Source organism: Oreochromis aureus, linkage group 1, assembly GCF_013358895.1.
Source record: "Oreochromis aureus strain Israel breed Guangdong linkage group 1, ZZ_aureus, whole genome shotgun sequence".
NCBI lineage: Eukaryota > Metazoa > Chordata > Actinopteri > Cichliformes > Cichlidae > Oreochromis > Oreochromis aureus.
Genome location: NC_052942.1, coordinates 23,372,177 through 23,399,874, shown reverse-complemented (window position 1 = coordinate 23,399,874; position 27,698 = coordinate 23,372,177). Strand labels below are relative to the sequence as shown.

The following is a 27,698-nucleotide window of genomic DNA, read 5'->3' as shown; positions in this document are numbered from 1 at the left end:
TCCAAAATGATTTCACATCCAATAAAAAGTATACTTTGTTGTGAATTTTTAAAACTCACAGACAGTGACAACCTCGCGATATCCAAAGTTGGACCTGGGAGGTCCAGCTACGCGAGATCACGCAATACAAATGCGCGTGCACTGGGACGCAAAGCGGTTACGGCTACGCCAGGCTCTTATCAATTTACGAGTACTCGTAAAAGTAACCACCTGAACATTTTGGCGCTTTGAAAGGCAGCCCCGACTATTAAGTTATTCTACACGTGATTCAGTTGATGCAAATACTTTTAAATGCTTTTATTTTTTATTTATTTTTTAAATAAACGGAAAGCACTCACTTTCAGCATGTCTGGGACGCAACGTTAGTTTCAAACTGGGAAATATTCTACATTTTATATATTTATTTATTTATTTATCTTTGAGTAAATGACAGATAAATGTTAAGGCGTGAAATGCAAGCTTGTCACCATAGTGGTAAAATGGTGTGTAGACACGTAGATTAAATAACACGTCGAGTGGGTCACGCGGTTTAATCTGAGTGATAAGCTTTAGAGTTTACAGAATACGAGGTGACCCAAACGCACCACTGCCTAGCTGTTGGTTGTCTGCCGCCCCCCTCGTTCGGCCTGAAAGCAATTCACTCTGATGACGTCACTCGCAGAGTTGTCATGGCGTCTTTGGGACCGAAGCTACCGCTGCAATTTAGCTAAAATCTGTCGACAACTCGTAAACCGAAATGGAGAAAAATGCAAACTTGCATCGAGACGCTGACGGGAGCTCTTTGTGTGCTACGATTGCGGGAGAAATGGGCGAAGCTGCTACTGTCGCTGGAGTGAAAGGAACAGCCGACAAATGCAAGAATAGTGAGGCTCCTCTCAGTAGTTTGGTTAACGTTAGTTATAATATCAGCACCACAACCGATGGTGCTCCCAGTAATGTCACTTCCAGTACCAGTACCGGGAAGTCTGACGTGCAAGAAGTGGTCGAAGTCCTCCCCGAGCAGCAGCAAGAGGAGGGGGACGAGAAGAAGAAGAAGGACGCGGAGGCGAGCGAATTGTGGTCGGGGTCCGATCAGATCAGTAACGGGATGGGGCATGACTCTGTGGTGGCCGCAGAAGACAGCCAGGGTGGTGCCTCAAAGTTGGTAAACAACAAAACCGACGCCTCGTCCTCACCTCCCGCTAAAGAGAGCGCAGATGTGCAGGCTGAGGTTTCCGCCAGCGGAGAAAGTGAGCCGACAAAACTTGCCAAACCGACTAATCTGTGTCCGGACAATGCAAACACAGAAAACGTCAAGTCGGGGCTGCTCGCTGATAACGCCTTATCAGAGGGATTGCCGAGTGGGAGTGACCCCGATCCCAGCCTCGGTGGAGAGTCTCGAAGCATAGATTCACTCGAGTCCTTCTCCAACCTCAACTCCTGCCCCAGCTCCGACCTGAACAGTGAGGGGCTGGAGGACAGAGGACTGGCCTTGGCCCTGCAGAACGAGTACGGGGCTGATGGCACGAAGAGTTCATATGCGAAGGACAGGGCCGCCGGCCAGTCCATATACCACATTAAGTGGATCAAATGGAGGGAGGAGAATACGCCGATCATCACCCAGAATGAGAATGGCCCCTGTCCATTACTGGCCATCATGAATGTCCTTCTGCTTGCATGGAAGGTAAAGGCTTGGAAATAACTGTGGGTCAATGCAAACTTGATTTTGCACTGATATAATTAGGCAGATTTCTTAATGCATCTCTGAGCTCTGACAGGACCTGTTTCATGCCTTTATGAAGAAAAAGTGTGTATTAAGACTTAACTTAATAATACAACTGTCAGTCTCATCGCTCTGCATTATCTTTTTTATTAATTTCAGCCAAGATACGTCTTTATGTGATTTCACTAGTTAAATCATCATGCCCAAACACCTTAAGTGCTTACAGGATATATGATGTACGTATCTTTTACATATTTGTCCCGCTGTGTTGTTTTTAAAATTTACTAATGAACTATGGCTCTGCATACGTCTGTTGCAGGTTAAGATGCCACCTATGATGGAAATTATAACTGCTGAGCAACTGATGGAGTATCTCGGTAAGTCTTTGTTTGTTGTTCAGTGACAAGTCCAAAAAGCAGCATAATCCAGTAGCAGTATCTTGGGCTGCTCCTACAGCATCACACTAACCTGTATTTGGAGTGTCGCCCATGAGTCCATGCACTTGTAAACATAGAAGCCTGCAAAGCCACTGAGTTTCAGTGTCCTCATAAACGTTCTTGTGTTTCATGTCCTCTCTAATGAGCGGTTACATACTTAAAGGTCATATATATATATATATTATTCCAGAGTCATCAGAGGAAGAGAGCAGCACAGGGGAATCCCCCATCAGCCAGTCTCGTGCTGCTGCAGAGGAAACAGGAGCTGTGTCCTGTCATTCATAACTAAAATTAAACTTCAAATATCAAAATAAAGTGTCACATTAGCAAGGGGCTCTTCAGAGGTAGAGTCACCGATCCACACTTGTGTCACTCGTCCAGTGCACAATGATCCACGTAAGGTTTTAAAACAGATTTACTAGGATTACTTGTGTGTGAGACATACCTCGTCTCTGTTGATCACACTGACAGACAGTGGCAGATTTGTGCGGCCTGATCACTATGTGCATTTAAAATTGCTGTGTGCGTGTGGTACCTCGTGCTTGCACGTAATTGCGGCACACACAGTCTTGTGTAGCGTTAAGGGGCTTCTGGATAGCCTCTTTGTCGTAACACGTAAACACCAAGCTCAGAAGTGGTGTTTTTAAAAGGCTGGTGGTTGAGTATCACAGCTCACGAGTAAGCAGCGTAGCATGCCAGAGATCCGGCAGATAGATATAGATATTAAGTGACTGTCAGGGATCAGTGAGTCAACAGGTCAGCAGTGAGGGGTTTTCCCAGTTGTGGACTTGGTGTAGTAAAAGCAGTCAGCTGGCAGGCCCCCTGCTGGAAAAAATCTTGACTTGCACTAAAATCTTAGTCAAGGCTATCCAGTTCAGCAAGTAAGACAGAGGTGGTTTTTAGGCTTCTGTCTGATCAAGCGTTTGGTGAAATGAAATTTGGGGTTTGGAGAAGGCGGCAGCAGGGTTATACCAAGCCCGAGTGCATGCATCCGCTTGCATTTCCGGTTTGTTTGTGAAGCATGCACTTGGCACACGATATCATAACTCCCAATAAAGTTTGAAGAACATAACAAGCCTTTGCTGAGCTTTGTATTTTTTTTTTTTTTACTTGAAAGCCAAGTTCAGAACTGGGCAGTTATTTCCCACAGCATACGCACAAAGAAACCACTGCGTCATTACAATTATAAAGCACTAATCACACAAAAGAAAGCTTAAGAGGCTCTTTTTATTGGATGTATTCCACTCGTTCTGTTTGAGGAAGATGCATATGAAAGCAGCTTTTATCCTAAATGTGTAGCTGTTTTCACTTAATATAGATGTTGATGACAAGACGTCCATGGCGCTCCCCTGAGCAGTTCTCAGGGAAAATATGTGTTGACAGTGCAGCACGATACTCCTGCCAGTTCCTAATAAATTAATGATTCTTTGTGAAACATTTTTGAAAACCACTTGCTCAAGAGTTTTAAAAGTAAGGAGTAGACGGCAGTAAAACATTCACAGCGAGGGGAAGAATGTATTTGCCCTTTGCAGTGTGTGAAATGCTGAAAATGTTCCTCAGTGAGATCCTAATGAAAAACAAGACAATTAGCAACGAGCGGAAACCTTTGTCTTGAGATGTAACGGTCAGCTGTGTTTTTGGCGCATCTTGAAACTTATGTCTCCAGCTGATGCACTGTAAAGTCTTAGTTTGTTGAGTGAAGACTTGCATGTTGGCAGTACTGATCAGGGCAAAAAAATAAATAAAAGAGGAGCCAGACATCTGCCAGGCTCTGCCCTCTGGCACAGCCTGTATTGCTATAGAGGTGAGTCAGCGGAGCTTTCAGGTGACGCCACAGTTGACCGAGATTCAGCTCATCCTCCATATTTGTCACAGACCTTTTTTTGGGATACAGCCGACCAGTGCAAAATCTACCAGTGAGCACTAGAAACAGTTCACAACATCTGTTACAATCTTTACTCCATGTAACGAGTTCCAATCCAGATAGTAATTGCATTGCTCTGGAATATGACTCGACATATCTGCCAATATCGCTCTCTTTTTCGCTCTCTCTCTCTCTCTTCAGGTGACTACATCCTGGAAACCAAACCTAAAGAGATATCAGAAGCTCAGCGGTTAAACTATGAGCAGGTAAGGCCTGACTCATACCTAAGCAGGCATGTGTTTTTGCTTATGTGTGTGTATTAGTAAGCTGCTGACTGTTCATGGTGCTTGAGGAGGAGCGAGGGCTGTTTTGGATGAGTTGGCTCGCACTCTCTTGCTCTCTTCTCACCCTCTCTGTTGAAACGACAAATGTGCACGTTTAACACGAGCTATCTGCTCTCCTCGCTGTCTTTATTGAGATTTCTTTTTACTACAGTGACGACACTGACGCGCTGCCGTGTCTCATGTCCTGCCAACGCCCCGTGTAGCTGCTTGTTTAAACTACAATGGGTTTGCACATTTGCATTGACATAGCAGAGAAGGGCAGCGGATGTTCCATAATATGGTAATAAGGGTTGAGTTGATTGCAAACTGCATACATACAACTGCAGCCCAGCTTCTCTTTTTCCTTCCATTGCTCTGTATGTTACATAAGATGTGTCTTGCAAGGCCCAGGGAACAAAAAGGGTCAACTATGTCAGATTATGTTGTTTCACATGGCAGTAAATGCTTAGAGACGCTTGGGTAAGTTCAGCTCCCGGCTATTACTGAGGCTGTATGAGTGTGGCTCACAGTGAGAGGCTCTTGGAGATGGAGCTCTGGTTCCCTTGCTTCCTCCCATCCCCACTGCCTGCCTCAGAGTGTGGGAGGGGCCCTGCCTCTTCTCCATTTGTGTGGCAGAGCACCAGCACATCTGTGAATGATTTCAAGCCACACTTGTCCCTCATTCAGAAAGGACAAAAATAATGCGCATAGTTTCTTCATAGAAGCTCTCCGGAGCGACCTTTCTAAATTTAAGTTGAGCTGAAATACAACCTCTTGAATAAATCAGCAGTGTCCTCAGCATTCAGAGTAAGGGAGTGGTCAGAGTATGCGTTGCATAGTTATTATGGTGGTCTAATCCTAGATACTGGCCTGGGAGCTGTTTTGCATGTGGGTGTCCTTGTGTCCGTTTGCCGCCTGCGTTTGCGGTTGGGCCGGTTGACACAGTATGTGGAGACTACAGCGGCCAAGGCTCCTTGGAAGCTGGAAATTATGATTTAAAAAGGACCAAGTCTGAAATGTGTCGTGGATGAGAATCAGATGCTGCCCTCTTCTTGATATGTTGCAGAGACATATTTCCGTTGCTCATTGGATTGATGCAAAATGCAAATGAAGTTACCCTGACTTTGAAAAGGATGCTAGGAGTTCATAACCGAAGTAATTCTATTTATAAATTCCGCTTAAAAGTCATCATCTGTCGCAGGAGTGCATGCGGATTAAAATAGCAGATGCACGGCTGCTCTTTAGCTATTGTTAAATATTTACTCGGTGAAGCTGAGGAAGTGAGTGTAGTTTTGCTAGGCTTTCGTCTCAGTGGACCCAGCTCAACACTGTGATTCATCCACGATCACTGAAGGAAGTGGGCTGGGTTTAAGCATCCTCTTTTGTTCTTATTTGGTGTCATTCATAGTATCGATCATTGTTCACAAGTATTTTGCACTCTGTGAAGCAGGTACAACCCCAGCAGCTGTAGCATGACTCCGAATTTCTATATGTCCTTAAGTGTGGGTTTTTCATTAATGAAGGCAGAATATTTGTGTGTGGTATGTTTGAAATCTCTATCTAAATAAGCCAGCATTGACTGTAGTTAAAAAAAATCATACAGCTCAGTTTATAAGGTTTATGGAGGTCCATATGTAGTGCAGATTACTGAAGGAGTTAGTAATTTTAGACAGTATGCTCTCAGTTGTGTGGGTTGTGGTATCAGAGCCTGATTTAATCCGAGTAGGCTCTATCTAATTAAAAGATGAGAAATGAATGTGTGCTCAGAGTTGCCAGTTTATCAGGTTTGTTGTGTAAAAGGAAATTTGCAGGTCTTTTCAACCTTGTATCTTATAACAACTACAGTAAAAGTACCAACTGAAAAAAACCTTTTATGTATATGGTTATTTTGAATTGGATGCAAGCAGCTTGTTTCAAAAATGTCAACAGAAGGAGAACAAAACTGTAGAAAAGTTGTGTAATACTAAAAATAAACCAGGGGGCAGATCTTAAAACTAATACAAATAGAGGCTGAGTATTTTTGCGGTAATGGTCAGTTTTTCTTAAATACTTTAACAACTGAGAGTTTGGGTATTTAATATTTATTGAGTCTTGTAGGCAGGGGACAGTTAAAAACGAGGTTGAATGGCAGTGACCTTTAGGCCACAGGAAGGGTATCCATGAAAGAAATCCTAAAGGCTGTATCCTGTGAGCTAACAAGGAGAGTGACCCTCTGTGGATGCATCAGTGCACACAGCTTGGTTAACTCACACATTTGTGAAGGCACCATTAAAGCTAAACAAGTTTCATCCAGACTCAGTGAATCCGTGTTTGGTTTTAGTGAAAATGGTGCAAAACCACACATATTGCAATTGCATTGTTTTGCTAAGCTGGCCTACCTGCTGTCTGGACCTGTCATCTACTAATTAGTGTCAAATTTCTCAGTGTTTGATCGGTCATCTTTATTTGTTTGGTTTAGTTTTTTCCATCAAATTTCAGTCAATTCTTTCTTAAATGCGTTTGTACAATTTAGTGTAATCCATTGCGATGGCTCCATTGCAAAAAATGTATCTCTATGAAGCTTGATGCTTTGACACTGTCAGAAAGAAACTGATTTCTTTTAGGACCTGGTTTGCTTTTCTGCTCTATTGGAAAAAAGAAATATTCCCCCCATGATTTAGACAGATCTAGATTTGTCTTGAATCTGATGACCAAAATATTGAGTATCAAACGCTGCAGATGTGAGCCAGCACAAAAAGTGTGTCCCACTTTGTGGGACGTTGTAAACTGTTAATAATTAACACCTCAAACTAATGGGTCATGACATTATGTAAGGCTTCTGAGGCTGTTGGCCTCCATTCATTGACTGATGTTTTTTTGGTTCAAAGATCTATTGTGTATATGTATAAAGATTTATCTAGCGTGTAGATGTACACCGATGACTTCAGGCAGACCCATAAAATATGCATCAGCTTGCACACACAACAAATATCTGACAGCTGCATTCACTATTCTCTGTTTGCTTCACGGTGACATAAAATGTACAGTGCATGTCATAAAGAATCCTCTGATTTCATAGCGCTTTTTTTAAAGCTTTGTAGTAATTTTTAAAACACAGGGCTGATTATAAAGTTAGTTCATTAGTGCTGTTTCCCTCCAGACACACGGCATACGTCCATACAGTGCTCAGACTCGGCCCATACTTTTGTGAGCATCTCTGGAGTTGCTGTTGTTCTTATTCTACCTACCAACAACCACATGAAAGTCAGAAATCCCAGCTTTCTAACAGTGTGTGTTTTGATCGTTACTGGTTTTGGAAGGGCTGCATAAATATAGCAGTTTAAAATTGGACGTTTCTTTTTCATACACCCTTTATATTTCTACCAGAACTTGGTGCTCGGTTGTGTTTCTTCACAGTAACAATCAGATTTTATGTTCTTTCAAATCTAGAAATAAAGCGAGCATCTTCTTATTGTTTCTGCATGACTGGTATCACGGTGATTTCTTGGCTTCATTATGTTGTAAAGTGGGAACGACTACATGTGTTCTGTTCTTAATTGGGACCTTCATCTTAAGAAAAGAAATCCTTTTGGGAACAAAGTCCCTAATGTGCTCAGAGAGAGAAGCAGAGAGGCCTGCCCTTAGACACCCTCGCTTAGACTGTGTAAAAAAACAAACTGCAAGGCCCCAGCAGAGTACCATGCTAATGTTACACTGTGGAACTGTAACACGGCGGGGCTGGATGAACGTGTGCGTGATGCAGTGCTAATCATCTGATCCACGAGCGCTCATCTGCTGTTGGAGCTCTCTGCCCTAAAATGAGGAGATGTGGTCCATTACACATCCCTGCTAATCCTCCCATCACTGCTGCTTATAAGCATCCTAATCCACACACTCAGATGAGCCAGCTGTGGGCTTTCCACCTCAGCTCTGTGCACCAAAGGGTCAAAGCTGGAGCAGCCCAGCGCTTATTGGACACGATCCTGTCGCTAGCAGGGGGATGTCAAAACACTTTGTTAAATCACAGAAAATAATCTGAAGCCATTGTGGGAAAAAAAGGGAAAAAAGGAAAGACATTTCTGTAGTAGATAGTGGGAATTTTCCTGCCTTTTTATTGTTTATCTATTACTTATTTAGTCTAGTGTGGTATAAATGGCTTCACGGGGAGGTCTTTTACAGTTAAAAGTCCAAAATGTATGCCTTCCTTCACATTTTTCAAAACTATCCAGTGGGCCAGATTGGAGTCTTTACCAGGACTGGTTCTAACCCCTGGGCTTTATGTTGGACACCGCCGGTCACACAAACTGTGCCGTGAAAACATGAAGACATTTTGATGCTTGCATATTAGGATGTAGTATATCGCAGAAATAGTTTTCCATTTGCATAGTGATTCAAACTAGTTCATAATAGTAAGACTATGTTTTATTCATAGTTTTATGGAAAATGTGTGCAAAGTCATGTCCAAAATAATAAAATTGATTTGTATCAGACAAAACTCTTAGAAAACATTTCTATAATTCATTTGGAAGCATTTTCCCTACAGTTGCTTGGAATTACTATTTTTATTAGTTTGGACAAGAGCAATTTTTAACTGATTAAGCATATGAAGGCATTTTTATAATGCAATACAACTGAGAGAAAATAAATGGGGTTTAATCATTTAATATTAGAATTTAAAAACTGAAAAATGCAAATAAATCTCCACTTTGTAGGCTCGTATTTATCTTTCTGGTATGTGTGATGGTGGTAATTGGTTTTTGGTTTGTGGAACTTTTTTTTAATCTTCCCATAGAACACACTATACACTCATAATAGAGTTGTCGGGCTCAGCTGCAAGGCTTATCTTGATTTCAGAGTTAAATGGCAGGAGAGGTTTAGTGCCAGCTGGGAAACATTGCTCTGAGGCTGAGTGCAGGAATTAGTCTCTCTCATTGGGTCCTCAGGTGTGTGGTGCAGTTATGTATATAGAGTATTTGCTCTAATATTCATACGGTGAAGTAAAAAGGCTGGTTTTCTAATTAAATCCTCTCTTACCGATAAAGAAAGAATGCCAGTCGGTTCCACAGAAAAGGATTTTCCACTTACGCATGATGTATTTGTGCCTGCTTTAAAACCTTTTTACTCTACAGAGATAATGAAAATCCACCAGTCAAAACACAGCTAACGAGAAGTACAACCGGAGACTTTTCTATTTAAATTTTTCTTTCTAAATGTGAGAAAAAAATAAAGATTTGCTGATATTTATAACCATGTTTGAAATATACTTAAAACATGCCTTTGTATTATCAGAAATCAGGGTCATGGATCAGGATCAGGGTCAGCCATGTGCTGTGGATCATCGTGTGTATGTGTGCTGCAATAACAAAGGAGGAAAAGAGCTAGCACACACCTAAAACATTACTGTAAAGAGGACAGGGTGTGTTTGTGTGTGTGGGAGTTTGTGAAGATTGTGGAACAGCTGATCGTTACTAAAGATGGCCTCCCAAACAACTTCACATTAGGTGGTAAAATGTGTGCGAACGCTTTGAGTTTAGAACGAGCAGCATCCCGAGGAAGTCATTATTAAAAACACGCTGTTGTTAAACCATAACAAAAAAACCCAACATTTAACTATCAATATTAGGGCAGCTCATTCAGACAACTTTACACCAAGCATGGCATTTCCTTGGGTCCCCAACGGTACACCTGCTAAGTGTGAAGAAAAGAGGATGAGCAGTTGTCAACAAAAGCGGAGTACAGGCGCACACATAGAGACTAATTCCTCTATAGTCAGAGGTTTTCTTATCAGTGTAAAAGAAAATGTTTTTCTCAGTACTGTTGGATTTGGCTTTAATTAAAACCTGCAGGATTGTAGTAGTAATTTTATTTGAAAGGAATTTAAAAATAGCCGTGGCGTACAAGCTCTCAGTCAGGTTCTAATATGCAGGATGTGACTAAAACAATTTGAATCTCATGCAAAATTACGCTGTCTCATTCATACGACTGTTAGTTTGTTTGTGTTTTTTCTGCAGGGATCCTGCTCTCTGCCTGTTAGGCCTTATTTTCTTCTTATGTTGCTTATTAGGCGGTATCTGGGCTGCAGTCTCTGTGCAGTTATTGTGTAGTCCCTGGGCAAGAAGAGTGTGCAGGGTTTGAATGCAGGTCTCTATGAAAACACAACAACTAGCTTACGGTTGTTCCCCCGTCTTCTCACCTGTGATGTTTTTAGGTTGTGTACACGAAATCCAAGACCTTCCTGTGGGTTTATGTTCAAGGCGTTGAACATAAACAGGTGTTTTGTTTCGTTTTGTTTGCACTTCATAATGTAACTGCTGTGAAACAATCAGTCTTGAACTACCGATTCCAAATTTAAGGTCCTTTTACCACCACTCTTAAAGTACCTGACCTGTAACTTCTTTAAAAAATTAATGAATCAATGACCTTAGAAATCTGTCCTCCAACATCAGGAATTTTACTTATAATCAATCTGTGATTTTTAACTTGGAGTTTTGTTTTGACATAAAACTTACCAAGGTTGTACAGTCGCACTTTGTTCAGCTGAGAAATATGCCAAAATTTCCCTTTTTTCTCTCAAGCAGACCTTGAAAAACTCAGCCCACTCATTACAAGAGGAACTAAATAAGAAATCTTATTTTTACAGGAATTTAAATGTTGAAAGCTTTGTCCACTGCTGCATTCACCCTTTTTTCTGTGCCTCTAAAGTATCTGCCACTGTGCACTGACTTGTGTAAAGCACTTTTAAAACATGGGTAAGCTATTAAGAATTTAAACTCTACTGTAAGAACATTTTAACAAGAATACACTGAGAAGTGGGTGAAAACTGAAGCAAAATAAAGCAAATCAACACTCTGTTTTATGATGGAAAATTAAGCGCACAGGTGAAACACAATGACGTGGAACTTTAGTCACAAACTTACGACAACTGGGACTGGTCATATCTGACAAATAGGCTCAGTCATCCAAGTTTTCCAGGATTTAACTGTTATACCCAGAATGCCAGTTTGTGCACTCTGTTTGGGGGTTAAAGGTTTGTAGTTCCATAGGTTCGATTCCCAGCTTCTCCAGTGTCCATATTACAGATCCTCGATAAGATGCTAAATCCAAATTTGATACATCCACCAGTGCATGTGTGTGAGACAGGTGTAGCTCAAAAAACATAGACCACTATGCACTTTGAGCATCTTAAGCTTTATTAAAGCATAGAGAAGTGCAATATAAATACAGCCCATTTACCACACCATGTACAAATCAGGAGCCTCTGATTCTCTCATTATTTGTCTGCCCAGCGACCACTGTCGGGTACACGGCATAAAACATGATCTAATCTGAGAGATAGATGGATGTGGATTCTGTTTTTTTTTTACTTTTTCTGGACTTTTGTTTGTTTGTATTTTTTCCGCCTCCTGGTATCACAGCTCAGTCCGTTCATAGCAACCGCAGTGGGTTTGTTTTGTCACAGTGTGATAGCGGCAGGGGGGTGGTATCATGCGAAAAAGTGACGTCAGTGCATCTTTCGGCTACAGTGAGTCATCTCCCATCATCTGGTCATAAAGACATGACACATTGAGGGAAGAAAAGACATTTAAAGTTGATCTTACCAACTGCTGCAAGCAAACAAAAAGTAAAAATCTGCTTTACTTGAATTTTTAAAAGGAAACAATAAAATCTTATTATTAGCCGCTTAAAACATATACTGATGTCATTGAGTTTAGATGAAAGTTCTAGAAATTGATCCACGAGGGCCCCATCAACGTTGACTGTGCAAAAAACAAGGATTACTGTTACAGATAAAAGCAGTGAAAGAGCCGGAGAGGAGGTAGCTCGTGGAACTGTAACATTTTTAAGTTGCACACGCAAATATGTCTTCTGTTGTGATTACTTGCATTTTTTCTGATCAGTTCAATTTTATTTGTATCTCACGCTGCTGTGCTGTGTCCTTTCTGTTTTCTAGAACATGAGTGATGCCATGGCAGTGTTGCATAAGCTGCAGACAGGTCTGGACGTGAACGTGAAGTTCACCGGGGTGCGAGTCTTTGAGTACACCCCAGAATGCATTGTGTTTGATCTGCTGGACATCCCTCTTTACCACGGCTGGCTGGTTGACCCCCAGGTGAGATGGATCTTATTTTGCCTTTACCGCCATAGAAGTCGGCCTGTTTTCTTTTTCTTCTTTTTTTTATCTTCAGCATAATATGAATACTGAAGGATTCTCTCAGTTTTCTGTGTTTTTTCTCCACACATAAACGTTGCAGGTTGAATTCATTTTAGTTGTAGTCCAATTAAGTAGTCTTGTTCTAACTTATTACAAAGACAAACTGCTACTACGTCATACACTTTATTAGATGCACCTTTGTAGTACCAGGTTGGATCCCTTTTTGCCTCCAGAACTACCTTAATTCTTTATGGCATGTATTTAAACAAGCTGATGAAAACATTTCTCTGAGATTTTGGTCCATATTGTTATGATATTATGATTATGAGTCCCACAGTTGCTGTGCATTTGTCCAATTTTGGTGATCCCCTGCAAATTGTAGCCTCGGTTTTTTTTTACATGCTATGCATTCAAAGATGCTCTTCTGCATACATTGGGTGTAATGAATGGTTAGTTGAGGTAGTGTTGCCTTCCTATCATATTGAAGACATTTTAAGCTAGAGGACTGCAGGTCCGAGGATATTTTCTCTTTTTCAGGCTTGTAAACCTCGAGATAGTTGTGTGGGAAAATCTCAGTAATTCAACAGTTTCTGAAATACTCACATCAGCCCATCTGCCACAACCACAGTCACTTCAATCACCTTTTATTCCCATTCTGATGCTCAGTTTGAACTTCAGCACATCCTCTTTGCCATGTTCACATGTCTCCATGTATTGACTTGCCCCCTTTTTGTTTTTTAAATGTGTGCTTTATTCTAACATCTCATACAGTGCAGCATCATTTTAAAGCAGTTTTACATTTTGACAGGTCATGTTTTTCTTTATTCCCGTGCCACATGACTTTACATCCTCGATATGACGCATTAAAAATTAATATTACAAAACAAGAGCATAACAACAAATCGTATTGATTAACCCCACAAACAGTAGGGAGGAAATTAATAAATGATTAAACATATATATGTATAACATAAAAGTAAAAGACATAAGGATGTGAACTGCTAAACTAAGAAAAGATGATCACTGATGCATTTTTTAAAAAAATAAACCAAACAAAAAGAAAACAATAATGTTAAAAATGATTGGATAAAAGAAATGACAATTAAACAGATGAACAATAATGTTTTTCATTTGGTTTTAAACTCTGATAATGTTGGCACACATTTTGGACGAGCACGATGTGGTTGGTTGTTCCAGCAGCGTCTCCAGTATCAGGGGAGAGTCGGAGAACAATCATTTGTTCTGCTTCAGAGGACCTGAGAGGTTGAGTTGGTTCATAGCTTAGGAGCCTGTCAGAGAAATGAGGTGGTCACCGACCCTTAAAAAATGAGCCATCCACTATAACACATGCACCTTAATAGAAACCTCTTTATTCTGGACATGAACAGAAATGATGAGTGTAGGTGGCAATCTCCTAATTTCAATACAAGCTACTGGAATTAGTCTCCAAATGCAGCTCACACCGTACCTCTCCATTAGCATGTAATTAGAATTTACTCTTGTACCAGTTTCAGCTCGCTTTTTCTTTGAAAGTTTTATTTCTGTTTTATTTTATCAGCTTTTATTCTTTATCTAATCATTCTCCAAGTCCTTGTGAGTCATGATAAATTCCCACTTGCAGATGTTTACAGCAAAAACAGATCTGACATTGTGCATTCTCTCATTTGATCGTATTTTGGAGAAAGGTTAATGAAAGGTCATGTTCTTTATAAGTGTGTAATCTGTATAAAGACTTAATGGGTGAATGTACCAGATATTAATAAGTTAATTTTTTTTGGCTGCTGTCATAAATTTTCTTTTGGATTTTCTGCAGCTTTTAGTAAAACAACATCAAAGCTTGTTGAATGTTCTTTCCCACACTTTTTATCTTTGTTTACAGATGCATGATATTGTCAAGGCAGTGGGCAACTGCAGCTATAACCAGCTGGTCGAAAAGATAATATCCTGTAAACAGTCAGACAACAGTGAGCTGGCAGGAGAAGGTAAGTGCTTTCTCTTCTCTCCTGATCTGCCCGACTGCTTTTTAGTCTCCCATTTCTTCTCTTTTGATCCTGTGTACTTGAAGCTGGAGAGAAAAGAGAAAAGTTGTACATTTTAGTAAAATAATAAAAAGATTTTTCTTTTCTTTTTTTCTTTTTTCTTTTTTTTAAATCTGAAACATTTTTTTGTTGGCATTACATTAGACATGCTTCCCCAGAAAACCACAGACTGAGTTTAAATAAAAACCAGGACATACATGTGACTACTCATCAAATGACCTACTTCCTCGGCTCACAGCGTTCCCACCAGCTGTCTGTAACTTCTCAACTAAATATTTGCTCAATCAACACTGAGCTTCCTAAGTAGCTGTCAGCTGGGCTGCTACCACATCGACACATCAGCGCATTAGTCGATGTCCCAATATGGTTCATTGAATTATCTTGGAGATTAAATTCTGAGAAAATTGAGTTTTGAGCAAAGTTGATCAAATCTTTAAAAGATTGATTCACAATCTAGGGTAGAGTGTTTCTCAGTGGTAGCATTCCACTGATTTTGAGTTTTGAATGCTGCTCTGTTGTACAGATGTCAAATGTGACTGTAAAGGTTGCCAGTTCGAGCAGAGAGTCAGAGTTGCTCAGAGTGAAGATAGACATTACAGCAGAATTTCCACAAAGCTTTCCAAGTAGCGACCTGTGTTCATGAATGAACTGGGATTGCTTGATTGGAGTCCAGGTGACTCATCCAAGTGGTAGCTCAATGACAAAAATAGCTTTTATGGGATCTAGCACGTGAAGCATCCAAAAGCAAATAATAAAATTATTTTTAATTACCCAGAGGTGATTTAAACGTGAAGCTAATGAAAACAAAGGAACTAAAATTTACAGTCACCTAAATCTGCTTTATATTCCCCAAGGAATTTAAATCAATTAAAAGTCATCAGTGTTTCTTCATTTTCTAATCTAACGTCATTTAATTTTCTGTGGGGTTTTTTGTTTTTTTTTTCTCTTCTCTCTCGTTAGGCATCGTAGCAGAGCAGTTTTTAAACAGCACAGCCACCCAGCTGACTTACCATGGACTGTGTGAGCTCACATCTACGGTACAGGAGGGAGAGCTCTGCGTCTTTTTCAGGAATAATCACTTCAGCACCATGATCAAATACAAGGTAAAACTACCAAAAAAGTAACAACATATTTGCTCTGACTGTGAACCTTATTGATGTAACTTGCATTTAATCTTTTCCTGATAAAGACGGCATTTGGCGACCTTCACTGTACTCTTAATGGCAAGTTTTGATACCTTAGTATATATCAATAAAGACGAGGTTTGATGACCGTTTTTCCAAGGGTAGTTGTGTAGACAGAGACCACCCTGGCTAACTTCTGATGCACACCCAGTCGTTTTGTTCCATAAGCAGGTCTGGAATATGACAGAAACTGCTCAGCTCAGAAAAGAGCTTCAAGAGTTACTCTTAGTATGCTTTAAAGGGGTAAAGAGTTGAGATTCATGTAAGAAACCAATGCTACATTGCAACAGCTTAAATGGGTCAGGACGTCATGATACCATCTGTCCCTCTAGCAGCAACAAGTCCTGCAGCCCTTTAAATGTCAGTTGTTGTAGATTGTATGTGATATATGAACACAACGTATAATCTGTGTTTTTTCAATCAAGGTGCAATTGGTTGCACAGAGGATGTTCACCTGGGAGAGCAGTGTCCAAATGACCTAGTGGGAGGTGCTACACAGCATGCATAACAAACCTACTGAAGTGTTAATAAGTTACAGTTGAGCTCACAGAAAAGAGCTCAACTGCATTCTTGTTTCTGATGAGTAGTTCTTTTGCCTTTAAGTGGCATCTGTGTAGTTAATGATATGCTTTAATATAATCATCAGTCTGAAGAAAGCTGTTTATTTATGTATACATAACATTAGACGTCACATTCACAGTGACCCTAAGAGGGTCATTGCTTACCATATATCTGCAGCAGGGAATAACCTTTCCTGTTATCCACGGAAGGGGAAGTGAGTGTGTGTTCTTTCATTTTGAATAGTACACTTGTTGCCAATATAAGCAAAGCAGTGCATGTGTGTGCCCAACAACCATCAGACCAAGCTTAATAACAGCCCATGTTCTCTTGTAATCACTCCAAAGCAGACCTTTGCACGAACTTGTACACATACATGCTAAACAGCCTTATTTATCTGTGAAGACTATGTGTAGGGTCTAACATGTGATTTAATCTGAATACTGGCATGTTGTTTTTATTCTTCATAAATAATTCTCCTTCAGCAAAGTCTTTTTAATATGGGGATCCAATAAATACCAAAGCACTTTATGTCCGACATTAATACAGTTAATGCTGTGAAAGAGTTTATTATTATAGAACAATCAACATTTCCTCAACTTAATATTTTGTAACCAAACTCATAATAATAATAATAATAATCATAATTATAATGAAAATAACAATAAGAGTAATAATATAGCTTTGTCTGTCTGCATACTCCTTCCATGATCCAAAATTCAACAACCACACTGACACACAGGCACATCGTAGGCCTCTGAAGGTTCTTATCTAGATTACATATTATCTCACCATGTTACCTAGCAACCACCTAGCAACAGACTAAAGTGACCCATTTTTAACTTTAACTAATGCACCTGTAAAACCTTATAAAAGAATCATATTTTAATGTTACAGCAGTAATTATTAGTAACACCTAATAGCCTCAAAACATTAAAACTATGTATATAATTTTTTTTATGTCATCATGTTGCCTGGCAACCACTTAACAGTGGCCTAAAGTGACATTTATATGGTAAAAGCTGAGGTCCTGAGTCCTGTTAGTATATCAGTTTGCCAACACCACCAACAGACCAACTGATATTGTGGCATTGGCATGTATTATTAATAATGATCATTTAAATGATTAAAATAGAAAATGGTAGACAATAATCTCTGGCTCCACAAAGCTGATGAATTCTTGAACTGAGACTGTTTACTTTGACCTTCAGCGCTATCACATTGACCAAATCTGACAAATAACCTTTGAAAGTCCTTCACCTCCTTTGTGGTAATAACAAATACACATTGTACTAGCAGCATGTTTGTGTACACTGATAAGATGTGTGTAATCTGTGTGTGTTGTTTCCCAGGGCCAGCTGTACCTTCTGGTTACAGACCAAGGTTTCCTGACGGAGGAGAAGGTTGTCTGGGAAAGTCTGCACAACGTTGATGGCGACGGCAATTTCTGCGATTCGGAGTTCAGGTTGCGGCCTCCTTCTGATCCAGAGACTGTATACCGTGGCCAGCAGGATCAGATAGACCAGGTCTGAGCACTGATGCAGGCAAGACTAGCAGAACCAGTAACAATTCCTGTCCAGACCGTGATGTGTTTAAATGTGTTGTGCTTTTCACACCATCAGTGTGACACAAAGTAACGTTTTGGGGTTTTTTTTTAGCTGCTTTAAAGCGCTGGCCTCAATGAAACACAACACCAGTTCCCGTGAGACGCAGAATTATCGAAGTGAATAGACACGGGAAATGAAGCCAAAGAAATAAACTCTGCGTCATCCCAGGCTAAAAAAAATATAATGGAAACTTCTTAAATAATAAATGTGTTGTAGCTCCCAGTGCAAATCACATACAGGGCAGCCTGAATAGCACCGGGCAAGGCTGCATGGCACCTTGCCCTCCTCTAATGCATGCTTCACTGTGGTCCCTATCAATGCATTGTTTTTGTCTGTGATGCTCTTTTACCTGTTTCACAGCTGTCTTCTTCTCGGTGGACCAAAATAGATTGAACACAGATTTTCTGCCTCGCTCCCACACATGCACCGACTAGACATGAACAGAGGGGCTATTACTTTTTATTCTTCTTGCTTACTCAGGTCTAGCACTCCTTATCTGCAAAATTGGTTTGGTAAGAAAACTGTATTTTATGGATGACTCATGACTTCAGTTAGATGAAGAAAAATTTCCCAATCTTTACAGCGACACTGTGCATAGCATAGACAAGGAAACACTTTAGATAATGCAGTGTAGGAAGTCTGACAAAGTAGAAGACAGACACAGTTATTTCTCCGAATAAGGAAAAACTTGAGGCTTGTGACCAGCTGTTCAATAACCAGAACACAGTATTTGATGCATTTAAGCGTTACAGTCATAGCTTTGCTCATAGATGATTCTTTCTCCACCTTTATATGTGTGTTTATGTCTGTCATCAGGATTATCTGATGGCGCTGTCACTGCAGCAGGAGCAGCAAAGCCAGGACTTACAGTGGGAACAACTCCCAGAAGGCATCAGTGATCTAGAGCTGGCGAAAAAGCTTCAGGAGGAGGAGGACCGACGAGCCTCCCAGTACTACCAGGAGCAAGAGCAGGAGCAGGCGGCGGCGGCGGCACACGCACAGGTAGGGAGGGTGGGAGATGGGGAGATAGAAGCAGGTAAGAGGAGGTAATTTTATGAACCACAGAGGGTAGAGTTTGCCTTTTGGAAACAGATGGATGTCTGCATCAGAGAGCAGAATTACAAAGGAGGAACTGATAATGAAAAGGGGAAGGTGATAGCACATAATCGGCCTTTTTCTCGTTAATTCGTGTGAGCAGAGTATAAAATTCAGGAAGTGGACAGAAAGAAATAAAACAGAGAACAGGAGATAAAAGTAAAACTCTTCAGTTCTATTCACATCAGTTTCTTTATACAGCTCTTCTCCTTTTTTAGATTTTTCTTCCGGCTGCTCCTTTTAGGGGTCGCCCAAGTGGAGCATCTCTCTCCATCACACCCTATCCCTAGCATCCTCTTCTATCACCAACCCTCTGCATGTGCTCCTTCATTGCATCCATTTATCTTCCCTGTGCTCTTTTCTCTTGTCCTCCAGCCTGGCAGCTCCATCTTCTACATCCTTTGTCGAAAATATCCCTTATCCCTGCTCTGCACGTGTCCAAACCATCTCAGCCTTCCCCGTCTTTGTCTAAAAATTCACATTTTTGTTGCTGTTATCCACGAATTTTTCAATTGACTGTTTTACCAAAAAAAAGTAGATATAACGTAACAGATTCTGGGGTCATCTTGAAAGAAAGGTAAAGTAAAATGTAAAAGTGAAATTAGTCAAATGTGGCATGATATTTGGATGTAAACGATGTGATATTTAAAATCTCCATATATCATTATCATTTAATAAATCTTGAAGAAGAGGTCAGAGGTCCAAAGTACATGATATACCCATCTAACACTCCCAATGTGCCTATATGGCATTAATACAAACAATGGCAGTAAGAGATGCAGTTTTAAATAAAATATATATATATATATATATCTCATTATCGAAGGAGAGGTCAGAGGTCAAGTGTGACATATATTAAATTTCTATATGTTGACAAGACACACCACACTTGTAAGAATCACAGTTTCAAGGCTTTTTCTCAGTTTTCAACCAATCAAATTATTAAGTTGACTTTGAAGACCTTGGTGGATGTAAGCCAACTGTTAATGGATTGCGACCCTCCTGTACACCACTAAAAAGATTGATCAGAATTCATTCAAATCTTTTTAAGCTATCGTGTTATGTACCAAGTACATAACCTCCTTGGCTGAGGTAATTACTGTGAATCACTCTTGCCGTAAGTAACACTGACACACGTGACCAAGTTTTCATGAGGACATGTCTTAACGCCCTGCAGAGTATATAAATATATAAAATAACATTTGGAGGACACTTTAGAATTAGAAATCTATATGTCATAAAATGAAAATCAGAATAGGTCATCTTAAATTCTAAATATGTTTTACTTCAGGGATCTGTCTGCGTGAGTTAGGTGTGGGAGGTGTTTGTCTTTGTGTCCTGTAACTAGTGGTAAATGCACCGTACTGTATCGTTATTCTCACATCAGTGCGAATTACAGACTTTGGATGAAAGAGCTCACAGAGCGACCACGTTCAACCTGAATGCGTCATATGTTTGCATTCTCACGATCACCTGCCTGGTAGAGTCCTGTTAAAGTTCAGGGCTGCAGTGCACGTGTGAAATAGCTTTAGTTTACCTCTCAAAGTCTGTGTAATTAATTCTAGACAGACATTAATATTTGGTCGATCATTTCTTGCCACAGTTTTTCAACAAATACAAACATAGCTGTAAATTTCTACTCTTTTGCTGTCCTGTTCGGGAAGGAGGGCCAGCAGGATGCTGCCGAGGGGGCCGAGACGGACAGAGGTGGTCCAGGAGCAGGGGGAGCAGCAGCCAGCGGTGGCGTAGCAGCACCGGCTGGAGCCACACCCAGCCCGGGGAAACAGTCATCTAGTGGGGAGCGTAAAGCCAAGAAAGAATCAAAAGATAAAGACAAATGTGTTATTTTGTAACATATAGCTGTCTGCGTGAGTGTGCATGTGAGTGTTTTGTGCATTTGCTTATCTGTGAGAAAGGGGACAGAATTTTTTCTCCATGGACTGGACACACACAACGCACAGCCCCCACTTGATGGCAAACAAGGGAAGGAGACGATTGAGGAGAGATGTGACTAACAGAGGATTTGCTGTTCCCAAACCACTGGTGCCTGCTATCCTCTATCCTCAGTGGAACCTGGACATCAGAGGAAGGGGCACAACAACAACTACTACCCCTTCTCTTTCTTAGAGTCCGCCAAACTTTGTTACAAGTTGCACACTATATTTGTGAAGGGAGGGAGGGGGGTCAAGTTTATCTAGGGATGGTGTATTTTATAGCCAACGACATAATCCGAAGAAACAAAATCTCACCCTCTCACATTCTCTTCTTTTACAAAACTTAATTCACTTTGGTCATTTTTTTCAGTAGTGCAGCTTATAAGCTTTTTTGTATGCGTCAATATTTACAAAACATATATAGCCGTTGATGCCAAGATTCACATTTTATTTATCTGAGTAACCTGTAGCTTTGGGAGAGGTTCTATGTTTTTTTGTTCCTTTTCTCTCAGTCTAAAGGGAAGTCGATGTAACGCCACTCGTGTCCCCTCTGATACACTACATACTAAGGGTTAATTAGCTGCCAGATACTGTAGCTATGTTACAACACTCATCACAGCTTGCCCTGTTCAGATTTGCCTTACCAGAGTATGGCAGTGTTGTATTCTGCTCTGTCTGAATGTGTATGTGCAGTAAATGTGTGCTACTTTGGTATAAATGTGTCATTTACTGAGCATCACTGATGTAACAAGGTTGTTTTTTTGTGTATGCTGCATCAGTTAAGCTACACATTTGGGACATTTTGTGTCTTTTATGTTGTGATTCTGTTTCACAAAAACAAGATTTGGGACAGGAAAACTGCAGGTTGCTTTGGCACGTTATGTCTGAAACTGATGTTTGTGAGACGCGGCTATCTTTCGGCAGATTAGGTTTGCGTTCGATGGCACCTAGTTTAGAGTGAGCGGTAGTTTGAAAGTCTGTTCTGACAGCTTCCTGTAGAGCGTGTGTGTCTGTGTGTGTGGAGACACTGTTAGGATCGGGGCTTTGAATTCAGTAATCCACACACATTTCTCTGAACAACTGAGGTCCTTTTATTAACATATAAATTGGACTCCAAATATGTGACATTAGGATCAGGATATACAATATAATAGAGTCAGATTTAACAGCAGGCCAATAGTATCCTATGATATTAGCCATTTGACAGTTTGTCAATATCGGCATTCATAATGGCCATTAAATGAAAACTAATAAAGTAAAGAAAAGATGGGAGAAACACCCTTCAGCTATTTTATGAGTGTTGATGTTGCATACTTTGTCCACCAGAGGGCACTTTGCAACTTCCTTGTTGGCAACACAAGTGTTTGGAACCCACTGCCGGCTAATCCGAGCAGAGTCGACCATAAACGAGCAAATAAAATAAAACTAAAAAATAACAAATGTTATGGAAATCTGTTTGTTTTGTGGCTAATTTATTGTAAAATCAGATTTTTAAATCAAAAATCGATATTTGTATATATCAGGCTCTACAAGATAATTTTCAACTTTGAATTTTTCCCCCATTGTTCTCCACAGTTCTCCCTTTCCTAGCTCCTTCTTAGTCAGCTTCAGAGAAGACTGATTTTATCAGATATTTATGAACATTCAGGCCCAAAGTTCGCAGACAAAGCTGTCTTTGGAGGTTGTAGGAAATTCTGTGGTATCACCTTTAAACTTGTGTGCATTTTCACTGCAGCGCTGCGCATGCAGGCACATGATGTACATATTTATCTAACCCATTCTTATAATTTAGCTAGCGGTTTGTGCCATTATTGTACCAGGAGACTGCCTCCTGACAAACTTTTTCTATCTACACATTCCAGTCGGATGCCTTGACTCAAGCCTTCTGCTAGAGACTGAGGGAGACAGTTGGCGTAGGAGGTCTTTGCAGTGCTTGTAAAGTGGTTTCCATTATTTTGTTGAGTGAGAAGAAAATTCTCTGTCAGGACAGCAGGCTACCTACTGTGTGGGAAACCTTTCTTACGAGCTTTGTGTGATGGCTGGAGTTTGAGCTCCCCATTTGTTTCTTTGGCCCTAGCAAGGCTATGTTTTGTATATATATACATAACTACAGTTGAATATATAACGCCTTACAGCATTTCAGCATATTTTATAGGACAAAAGGAAACAGGCGTATTACCAGAATGAGACAATCCATACATTTTTCACGTAAACATCAGAACTACTCTCAGGCCTTTTTTGAAGGGACATATCCTCGGGTGTCTTTTCAGATGTTAATGTTTCTAATGACACGGTTCCTCGGCCTGAAGTCACTATCTCAGTCGCAACTTTTAAGTATCCGTTATATGTACGCACCACACAACTATTAGGACACTTTGAAGGACTTGACACTAACACTGTTATTGACAGTTGAATTCATTCAAATAACAGTAAAGAGCAATGGACTGGCTGCTCCTGGTGAAAAATAAAGACCTCGCTGAACAGGGTTAAGGAACATTGTTACTTCTTTGCAGATTCTTTTTCATGCACCTTAAAGTAATAAAGTAATCAAAATTTCTCTTATAGAAGATAGAGGGGAAGCTTTCTGATATTTTTTTCACCCTGTCTTGGCCCATCAACAAACATGCTGATTAAACATTCCAGAGGAGATTTTTTAAAATGAAACTTTATTTTAAAGTTGGATTTGATTTTGAAGATTTTTATGTGGGTCTTTGTTTGAATACAGCGTGAAGTTACACAAATGCCACAGATTTTTACTATTGTTTCAGATTTACTACTGTGCATCAGCTTGCTACTCCTAGTCATTATCACCTGAATTAAGTATTTTTGTTGTAATGTGTTTGGTTCACCCTACTTCCTATGATGAATTGATCAGAAGGATATTGTGTGTTTAATGTCTCAAAGTGGTCTCTTGTATGCCTTGTAAAAGTGATGGTGGGGTAAATGCTGTAAAATTAGTATTTTGACAAGGTGATCGTTGAACATATAGTTGTTGTAATTGGTTTTGCACTGTTACATTGATATGCACTAACAGAAAAAAAACATACCTCATTTTCTACGGAACACAAATTGTGCAAGAGTGCTATTGTTTTTTTGGGTACCTTTAAAAAAAAAAGTAAATAATGGCCAAAATAATAATTCTTAGTAGCAGTTGCTCCTAAGCCAGCTAAATAATACGAATTTGTAAAAGTGTGAAAGGGCTGATTAAATGTTTTGGCTTAAAATGAAAGGATACATCTGTTACAAGGAGCCACTCTGTTTCCAGAAATGGCGGGATGTTGTGCAAAATGTAAAAATAGACAAAACGTACAACTTTGCAGAGAAATATGGAAGCTTGTTTCAGCCACTGAAAAAGGAGCCATTCATAATAATCTCATAATGTTGACTTACTTTTTCAGAAGTTTGAGTTTGTAACTCAAACTTGAGAAAATAACTTGAAATTTTGACTTGGCTTTAGCTAAAACTGGGGGGTTTTCAGTGGCAGCAACAAGCTTCCATAGAGAAACCCTGTTTTGAACTGAAATAGAAAAAAGGCAACATATCAAATATTAAAACCTGGGTAGTTTTTTTTAGTTTTTTTTACTTTTTCTTACATATGCACATTTTGAATATGACGCCAGGAACACATTTCAAATAAATCTAAAGTCGCATTTTCTTTTCACAATGCCATGTTTTCACTTTTTGAGAGATTTTGACTGTAAGCATTCAAGTTTAGCAGCCAGACTCTCAAAAACAGAGCCATGCTGTTGTCACGTCCCTTTCTTCTGTGTGAAACACGTTGGTCCAAAATCTATAGATATTGTTCAGCATTAATGGGACCTTTGCAGATTAACAAATTGCTCGTGTCGCTCATGGGCCTCCGTACAATCACAGGTGCTGAACGGCCCCTCTCCTTTTTACTCTGGAGGACGTGGTGCCACTGGTTTCCAGAAAGACCCTTCAAACCCACACACAGTTGTCTGCTTCAGCTCAGTCCACTATAAAAGAGGCCGTGGTGTTTGTGGATCTTGCTGTACATGAGGTTTTTAACTTTGTGGATGCAGCATCACTGCTTGCAGAACTGTTTCAGAGTCCACGCAGTGATTCCCACCACGATTGTGCCTGTTTTTAAGGCAGTGCAGCCCCAGAGCCTGATGATCCTCACAGTCATTCAGTTCAGGTTTTTCCAGCCTTGTCATTTGTATTGAGAGATTTTGTCCAGATTCTCTGAGTCTTGTATTGATGATAAAAATGATGAAATCACCAAATTCTGTGCAGTTCTCGAATAAGAACACTTAGATGCCTATGTCCGTTTTTTGTTTTTTTTAAAATTTGTTTGTTTTTGGGTTTTTTGTGTTGCTTGCTTCAAATTTAAAATGAGCATTAAAAAAATTGCTTAGTTATAACATATGGCACTTTTGTAGTATTTATAATTAAATGTATGGTTTAAATTAATTTAAAGTCTTCTTGTGGTTTAATTATATTTTTCACAGCATCCAGATGTTTTTGGAAATCGGGTCGTGGCACCACTTCAATAGAACTTGCTGCAATTTGATATATTCGTAGTTAGCGGTACATCTACACCAGACTCAAGTATACCAATACAAAGACTGGAGTTATCAGCTCGGCGCTGACAGATGACGACAAAAAATGCAGGAAAAAAACTGATATTCAATTCCATCAGCAAAAAAATGGTGTAGGTTAACCCCTAACTAGTTTTTTCCCATCAAATCCATCATTTCATTACTCAATGTTCTCAAAGAAAGGCAACAGGTCAAAAGTACTTAAAAATGTGAAAATGCTTCATCGGGCTCGAGTGTTTTCATTAATGTAGCAGAGGGAAACGTTCATTGTTGTTGTGTGACAGATAGATCCAGAGTGCTGAACAATCTAAAGGGAGATCTTTTCTTTATTGCAATATCAAAACTCCCAGATTTTACCCTGTGATGCATGTACAGTGTGGGCTGAAAAATAAAGAGGAGTAAAAGTTCATCATCGATTATCCCAAGAAATTTATTTTCCACTGTCCGGCCTGTTTTGTTTATATTTCGCATAAAAGCAGCAAACAAAAAGGAAAGCGTTTGTGAATATGGGAGGTTACTCATTTGTGTTGATTTCAATGTTCATGTATTTACATAAATGACCAAATAATGTATGTAGCCTTTCACATTACAGTCACATATTGTATATGGTGATATATATATATAAATATATATATAACAAAATGCCTTATAGACGAGGGACATTCAACCTGATTAGAAGTTACCAGGAAAATAAAAAACTAAGATAAGTTTTTGGTTTGTTGTCATTGCTTTGAAGTCTTAATGTCTGTCGAGACAAGTGGAAGTTGCACCATTTCATAGCCTGTATATGTGAAAACTGTATCTGTGAGTTGGATCATTCCACGTAAAATCAATCCATTCTGGAAAAACGTTCCAACCTGACCACCTGAGAATCAGTTAATACACAGTTTCATTATAGTACGTATTGAAACCGTGCAAAACTTCACCTTCATACTATAAAAATTATTTTGTAAGATTGAATTGGTTACTTTTTTTTTCCAGGTGGGAGGCACTGCTTGTATCCGTTTGCCTTACATATGTACAAAATGTATGAAGCATAAAAGTCCAAGGACACTGCAGTGGTATATACACTCACCAACCACGTCATTAGGTACACCTGTTCAACTGTTTTCTTTTTGCAAACTTAGCCAATCATATGGCAGCAACTCATTGGAATTAATCATTGAGAAATGGTCAAGATGGCCTGCTGCAGGTCAGACCGAGCATCAGAATGGGAAAGAAAAGGATTTGTGAGGTTGAACATGTCGTGCTTGTTGGTGTTAAACGGGTCTCAAGTATTTCAGAAACTGCTACACAGAACCATCGAAAAGGCCAAACTGCTCTGAGCTGACAGGAAGGCAAAGGAAATAACCACTCATTAAAAACAAGTTGCAGAAGGGCACCTCTGAACAGACGACCCCTCAAACCTTCAGCGTTTTATCCCGTCTTCCTTCTCATCCCAACCAGTCACAGCAGATGGCCCCGCCCCTCCCTGAGCCTGGTTCTGCCGGAGGTTTCTTCCTGTTAAAAGGGAGTTTTTCCTTCCCACTGTTGCCAAAGTGCTTGCTCACAGGGGGTCATATGATTGTTGGGTTTCTTCTCTGTATGTATTATTGTAGAGTCTACCTTACAATATAAAGCGCCTTGAGGTGACTGTTGTTGTGATTTGGTACTATGTAAATAAAATTGAATTGAAATTTGAATAAATAACTAAACTCCAACTTCTGAGTTTACTAAGTAGGTCTAAGGTTCTTGTTATGAAAATTCTGTAAAACATATTTTTGTAAGCAATATATGGATTTTAGTAAAGTGTTTTATGTGTTGTTTTATAAACCAGTCAACTCTCAAGATGTCCACCACTTCATAATCACTGTTCTTAAGAAAAGTATGGGGGGAAAAAATATTTACACACACACCTAGAGAAACTTGTACTTCCTTTTAAACTTCCAACTGGCAAAGCACATACACGCACTAGCTGAGAGATCCTCACATTAAATCCCTCCCACCCCATCAACAGTTTCACTCTGAGGCCCACAAGCAAACTGATCCTGGCACGACCGAAGAATCGGCACAAAGACATTCCGCTTCTCACTCCCCCCCGCTCCCCCCGGTAGTTTAATCAGCTTCAACCAATTACAACAGATGTGTCATTTAAATCCAACTACATGCATGGCAGTCCGAGGTGTGCAGTATTGGTCCAGCTCTGAAAGAATTACGAAGCTTGATGAGGTTTAAAACAAAATAAAAAAAATAAATAGCACTGAAATGACCGAACAAGACGAG

General features: G+C 39.9%; 1 protein-coding gene across 2 annotated transcripts; it reads left to right on the top strand.

The window, feature by feature from the left end:
- The first annotated feature begins 557 nt into the window (after window positions 1–557).
- On the top strand, window positions 558–26,144 carry mindy2 (MINDY lysine 48 deubiquitinase 2). 2 transcript variants are annotated; one of them, XM_031758033.2, is made up of 9 exons: window positions 570–1,663; window positions 2,022–2,079; window positions 4,205–4,269; window positions 12,257–12,415; window positions 14,337–14,439; window positions 15,457–15,599; window positions 17,591–17,764; window positions 18,662–18,847; window positions 20,605–26,144. In XM_031758033.2, the coding sequence occupies exons 1-9, from the start codon at window positions 737–739 to the stop codon at window positions 20,791–20,793; spliced, it is 2,004 nt and encodes a 667-aa protein (XP_031613893.1). In that variant the 5' UTR covers window positions 570–736; the 3' UTR covers window positions 20,794–26,144. The 2 variants fall into 2 exon arrangements, with proteins under 2 accessions (XP_039466741.1, XP_031613893.1); XM_039610807.1 differs by lacking the exon at window positions 20,605–26,144 and having other exon boundaries at window positions 558–1,663; window positions 17,591–17,782; window positions 18,662–18,795.
- The last annotated feature ends 1,554 nt before the right edge of the window (window positions 26,145–27,698 follow it).